The sequence below is a fragment of the Talpa europaea genome, assembly GCF_964194135.1.
Source record: "Talpa europaea genome assembly, chromosome: 6".
Taxonomy (NCBI): domain Eukaryota; kingdom Metazoa; phylum Chordata; class Mammalia; order Eulipotyphla; family Talpidae; genus Talpa; species Talpa europaea.
Genome location: NC_140072.1, coordinates 69,724,099 through 69,730,556, shown reverse-complemented (window position 1 = coordinate 69,730,556; position 6,458 = coordinate 69,724,099). Strand labels below are relative to the sequence as shown.

The 6,458-nt window shown below is 39.6% G+C and overlaps 1 protein-coding gene across 1 annotated transcript in view; it reads left to right on the top strand.

The window, feature by feature from the left end:
• Positions 1–655: 655 nt before the first annotated feature.
• Positions 656–6,458, top strand: part of CFAP36 (cilia and flagella associated protein 36) — a gene marked incomplete at its 5' end in the record, with an annotated part of 44,852 nt that continues 39,049 nt past the window's right edge. Inside the window, 3 exons of the mRNA XM_084234557.1 lie at positions 656–770; positions 4,293–4,357; positions 5,225–5,326. Of these exons, the coding sequence (XP_084090683.1) occupies positions 656–770; positions 4,293–4,357; positions 5,225–5,326 (282 nt within the window). The remainder of the gene's footprint in view (positions 771–4,292; positions 4,358–5,224; positions 5,327–6,458) is intronic.

Below are 6,458 nucleotides of genomic sequence, written 5' to 3'. Positions count from 1 at the left end.
GGATGGCGCTGGAAGTGATCATGCTCAGCGAAATAAGCCAGAAAGAAAAAGAAAAATACCGGATGGTCTCACTCATAGCAGGAACCTAGAAAACTTAAATAAGGGACCATGAAAAAGAATAAGTATAAGAAAGAAAATATCAAAATCAACCAACAACTGTGAACCAGAGACACTCTATGGAGGTTGGGGTGCGGGGAAAGGAGGGATGGGGTCAAAATAAGGGGGTTGTAATTGTATGGGGAATATAAAAATAAAATTTAAGTTAAAAAAAAAAAAAGAGTCTCCGTGTAGCCCCACCCAGAGGCCACACTCGCGGCCACACTGGCGCCCACCCCCTAACTCCTGGCTGAGCGTGGAAGGTGCTCCTTGTCCCGCCTCTGTCCTTCCCAGCCAATCACACACGTCTTTCCGGGGCCTCCGTGCAGATGCGCAGTCTCCGGGGGCGAACCCGTCACTTCCGGATGGCTGCTGGGGCGGATGGGCGCGTTGCCATAGCAACCATTTTACGTTAACTTGTTTGCAGCTTTTGTCCCGGCTATTGGGCGACTTCGGGTGCACCACTTACCCCGTTCGTTCTCGGTTCCTGGGGGGCCGAAAGGCCGCAGCAGGTTCCGGGGTCTGGCCGAGGGTTCCCGCCGCGCCCCTCGTGGGCGCGATGGCTACGGAGGAAGAGGACGAGGTGGAGTGGGTGGTGGAGAGCATCGCGGGGTTTCTGCGGGGCCCGGACTGGTCCATCCCCATCTTGGACTTTGTGGAGCAGAAATGTGAAGGTAAGAACCAGAGCCCGAGCCGACACCCTTTCTCACACACGCAGCCTACGGGGAGATGGTTACCACACGCCAGATCGCATCTTCTGGGTCTGCACCCCAGTCGACCCGGTTTAGAGCTGCTTTAGAGATGTTTTACTGTCACCCGCGGATCTTTACTTCACAGAACTAAACTGGGACTGACGTTTCCCTCCCCTTGATCCCAAGGACACGTCGAAAAAACGTTGGACTTTTATCCTGTGTTGGGTGCCTTTCTCCATCCCTGCACGTTTCTGCGCTGTGTAGGGGTACTGTTTGGCTTCTTCAACAACTTCCCCAGTGACTTGAGAGGAGAGGCATCAATTTGCTTCTGAGTTCTTCTGATCCCAACAGTTGACTGCAGAGGGGGCGCGTGATTCCTGCGTGATTACTCCTGCAGGCCCACAGTAGGCTATTCTCTTTTTTACTGAGCTCTCTGACTCACGGCTATACCAAAAATGGGGGCACCTTCTAGCAAATGAGTATGTCATTCTAACATATTCTCTGTAAGAGAGGACACCTCCGGATTCTGATCAGTTTGCGCCTCGAGTTCTGCATTCATTTTTTGGCGATAAATTGGAACCATTCACAGAAAGGGAACTAGGAACCATGTGGTGTGGATGATTGCCTAGCCCTTATCAGGATTGCTTAGCTGGGCAAGACTGAGGGTAGTGATATCCATCAATCGTTTGAACGATCTGTTTTATGTCGGAGGGACTAGAATTATTTTGTAGGGTTAAGTGAGATAGAGTTAGGGTCTGTGGGTACAAGTTACTACGAAACAAATTACTCTGAAGGAAGTGATTCCTAACAGAATGTATTCGAGATGAGTTAGCCTGCCTCAGGAAGAGCTCCCCAAGCACTAGCAGTGTTTGAATGGATCAGACAGCAATGAATGAAGGTATTATAGAGGAGAGTTCAATCATCAAATGGTTGATTATCCTGGATGACCTTTTAAGAGTCTTTTTAGCTCTAAGAGTCCATGAATCTGGTAAAGATAAATTTAGTTTGAGCACTGATTCTTTTTACTACATTTTTATTGCCATAACCTAAATTAAAGCAGTATTATTATTTTTACAGATTTTTTTTAAATTTCAAGATAGCTGTTATTTGCGCTCTTTTTAAAGAGCCATTTGAGACTGACGAATCATGTGGAATCCTGACCTCCTCTAGGAGAAAGAAGAAATTATGTCACGTTATGATTACATTTACTCTAGTGAGACAAAATGCTGAAATGGAAAATAATATAAAACATTCTTCTTTTCCTTAAATCCCAAAATGTTAAGTCACTGTGTCTTAGTAAAAATACGCATGATTTTGCAATGCAGTAATCCTCAGCTTTATAAACATGTAATGTAGTAACTTGGTTTGAGAATTAACTAAAAACAGGTTAAATGACTGCTGTATTTTGTGTATGAATACTGTTACATGGAGTAGATGCCAGGAGAAATGGAAGTAATGTGACAGTGAAACTTGAAATAACAGTGTTTATACATTACTGATTTGGGTTGTCAGTGTGCTGTTACTCCGTAGCTCAGATATTTTAAAGACTAGTTTTCTACAGTTTTATGATATCAGTCTTTATTCAAAAAGTACTTATTAAGTACCTTTGGACCAGAAGCTGGGGATAAAAAGATGAAGAAAACAAAATCTATGTGTTTGAGAAGTTTATAATTAATGGGGGCGATAGGAAGGTAAGTGGAATTTAAATATAAAGGTGCTGTAACAAAGGTGGATTCATGGGGCCTCCCTGGTGGCACAGGTGGTTGAGTGCAGCTCTATGAAGCTGTCCGCAGCCTCTGCAGTACCAGTTCCATCCCCGCCAGCTGTAGAGATGCCCACATGGTGCAGCAGACCTCTCCTGTCTCGTTGCTGCTCCCCTCAGCAGTGTATTTCAGTAGATCTGCCTGTTCTGTTCCCCACTCTGTCTGGTGAATCCTCTCACCCTCCCACACATCAGGCCTGTCCCCTGGTTCTTGTATAAATAAATAAATCTTTAAAAACAAACAAAACCAAAGGTGGATTCATGGTATTGATAAGAGTACAAAATTGAATTTTGGAATTGTGGCAGGTGAAACTTGGGATCTAGTCTTGGAGGGTTTTGTTTGCCCTTCTAAGTACTTTCACCTTATTCTCTAAGCAATGGGCAGTGATTGAAGTGTTCTGAATAGAAAATTACAGAAATTTATTCTGCATTTCAGAGTAATCATTCAGGGGATTTTTTTTTACTTCTTTTTTTTATTAATAAATTTTATTTTTATATTCCCCATATAATTGCAACCCCCTTATTTTGACCCCAATCCCTCCCCTCCCACCCTCTACCCCCCATAGAGTGTCTCTGGTTCATATTTTTTTGTTGATTTTGATTTTCACTTTCTTATAGTTATTCATTTTCCTGGTCCCTTATTTAAGTTTTCTAGGTTCCTGCTATGAGTGAGACCATCCGGTATTTTTCTTTTTCTTTCTGGCTTATTTCGCTGAGCATGATCCCTTCTAGCTCCATCCATGTTGCTGCAAAGTGCATGTGTTTATCTTTTTGAATGCTGAGTAATATTCCATGGTGTATATGTACCACATCTTCTTCATCCAGTCATCTATTTTTGGACATTTGGGTTGTTTCCAAAGCTTAGCTATTGTAAATAGTGCTGCTATAAATATAGGGGTGTAGGTGCTCTTTGGAATTGATGTTTCTGTGTCCTTTGGGTAAATACCTAGGAGTGGAATTGCTGGATCATATGGAAGCTCTATGTTTAGTAGGTCCAGAAATCTCCACACAGCTCTCCATAGTGGTTGGACCAGGTTGCACTCCCACCAACATTGCAGAAGAGTTCCTTTTTCTCCACACCCTCGCTAACATTTGTTGTTGCTAGTTTTTGTATTATGTGCCATTCTCACTGGTGTGAGATGGTATCTCATGGTAGTTTTGATTTGCATTTCACAGGGGATATTTTAAAAAACACTTATTCTTTATAATTTATGAATTTGCCTTGTTTCACTAATTGTTGTTTCTTGAGGGACTATAAACATTTGTTTATGGCTTTATTCATTTTAACCATTATTGATTTATTTGTAAGAAAAATCAATTCAGTAAAAAATCCATCAGCAAAGTTCCAGTACAATAAAATAACTTGAGCCTGTTGTAAAGGAATTAATAGTTTAAAAATATTTGCTATTTACTATTTATATTTTAAAAATATTTAAAATAATCCATTAAATGCCTATAAAGAAATGGTTGCCTTATATTATTAATTAAAAGGCAGTAAATTATTGTTGTTATATATGAGGTAGATCTTATCTAAGAAAAAGTTGTTTACAATTAATACTATATTTTTTATTGTATATTTTTTATTGTATTGTATATACTTATTTAAGGAAAAAGAACACCTAAATTCAAAGTTTTAAGAGCTAGTTTATAGGATTTGCTAATTATATTTACAAGAAGTAAACTTTATATTTGTGTTAATGAAATGATTTTTTTGTTATTTAATAATTTTCTTTTAAATTTAGTTTTTGATGATGAAGAAGAAAGCAAATTGACCTATACAGAAATTCATCAGGAATACAAAGAACTAGTGAGTATATATTTTCCTCTAATTTTTAAAGGTAGTTAGAATAACACTAATTTTGGTTCTTATAAATGAAAAAGTAATTTTTTCTTTTAAAATTCTTTAATTTGGGGCTCCCTGGTGGTGCAAGGGGTTAAGACACAACATATGAAGCTATTCGCAGCCACTGCAGCACGAGTTCGATTTATTACGACCACTTTAAAGGATCTAATCTTTAAAATTTATTCTTGGTCTGCTGATACATCTGGAAAAGTATTAACTATTAATTTAGTCATGGCTGTTTTGTGATTTTTAAACATACCTATGGGTAGAAGAGTTATAACACATTAATAACTGCTTCTAGGACCTCCCTGGTGGCACAGGGGTTCAAATCTCAGCACTATCAAGCTGTTGCCAGCCACTGCAGCATGAGTTCCATCCCAGCCAAGGATCTAACCCACATGGCACAGAAGACGTCTCTTGTCTCACTTGCTGCTTCCGCTCCCCTCAGCAGTGTATTTCAGTATATACTCCTGTTTGGTTCCCCATTCTGTCTCTGGTGAATCCTGTCACATCCCCCTCTCCCCTGCACCTCTGGCCTACACCCCAGTTCTTGTATGCATACATAAATAAAAATAAATCTTTAAAAAATAAATAACTGACTTTTAGAAACGGGAATAAAATTTCACTGATTCTCTGTAAAAATTTCAATTTTATATATATATTTTTTTTTTCAGTGAAAAGCAATATCACTGCTATGTAATATAATTTTATGTAGGTTAATGATTACAAACAAGTATTGTAATTATACTTTTCTAAGTTTAATACTAAATATAAAAATTGTCATTTAGAGTTTTTTGTGTAAATTATAAAAGTTAAACTTTCTCTTTTTAGGTTGAAAAGCTGTTAGAAAGTTACCTCAAAGAAATTGGAATTAATGAAGATCAATTTCAAGAAGCATGTACTTCTCCTCTTGCAAAGTCCCGTACTTCACAGGTTTTTTGCTTTTGTGTTATTCTGCTAACATGTAGTTTTAACAAAAATGTCCAGGTTTTCATTTAAATTTGCTATGTTTGATTATCAGCATGTAATATAGTAGACATTGTAAGAGTGAGGAGATAATTTATCACATATGGGTTCCATTTTAGAGCCACCTTGGGGATGGTCATTTGAGGCACTGATGAACTGGTTCAGTTAAAAAGGAACATTGCAAACTCAGAACTGGAATAGATCATATGGTTTAACCAAACTACAGTTTTATTTGTATGGCTGTCCGACAATTTCATAATTACTTCTTTTTTTGTTTATTTAAAGATTTATTTATTTTATTTATACAAGCACTGGGTGCATTCAGAAGCCCGGGAGGGTACATTCAGAAGCAGAGACAGAGCAGGGAACAGAACAGGCAGAGCAACGAAACACACTGCTCAGAGGAGCAGCAGGCGCGGCAGGAGAGGTCTGCACGCCCTGTGGGACCCTTGCCGGTGGCCAGGATCGAACTGGCGCCGCGGAGGCTGCAGGCAGCTTCGCAGCCCAGCGCTCAACAGCTGCTCCACCAGGGGAGACCCTAATTACCTCTTTTTTAATACTAGCAGGTATACAGTCCACAGTTCCTGGGTCATCCTTCTCTTGGTGCTACTTTTATTTTCTTATTACTTCTGAAGTGCTGGATTGAAGTAGGTATTTTGTTTGTTTTTTTTTGTTTGTTTGTTTAGCTTATTTATTTATTTAGTGCAGCATGGTATCATTGGGTTTTCTGCTCTCTGGGCTCTTACAGGACTGAGATCAGGGTTAACTTGGTTTATCTGGAGGACCTGGGGAAGAATTCACTCCCAGAATCATTCACATTTTTGACAGAATCCTATTTCTTCTGGCTCTGTGTCTGGGCTTCAATTTCATTGCTGTCAGCCTCAACCACTGTCTTTTCTTAGAGGCCACCTGCATTCTTTGTCAAATACCCTTCACTCCCATCCGTGTTCTAAGCAGAATCATGTTCATGTTGAGACCATCTCATGTTCAAAAACTGACTTCGCCTTTTGCTACCAGCTGGAGAAATTTCTCTGCTTTTAAGTAACTCAGTTGATTAGATTCCAGGGGAAATATCTGTGGGTCATTTCCCTTGAATTAG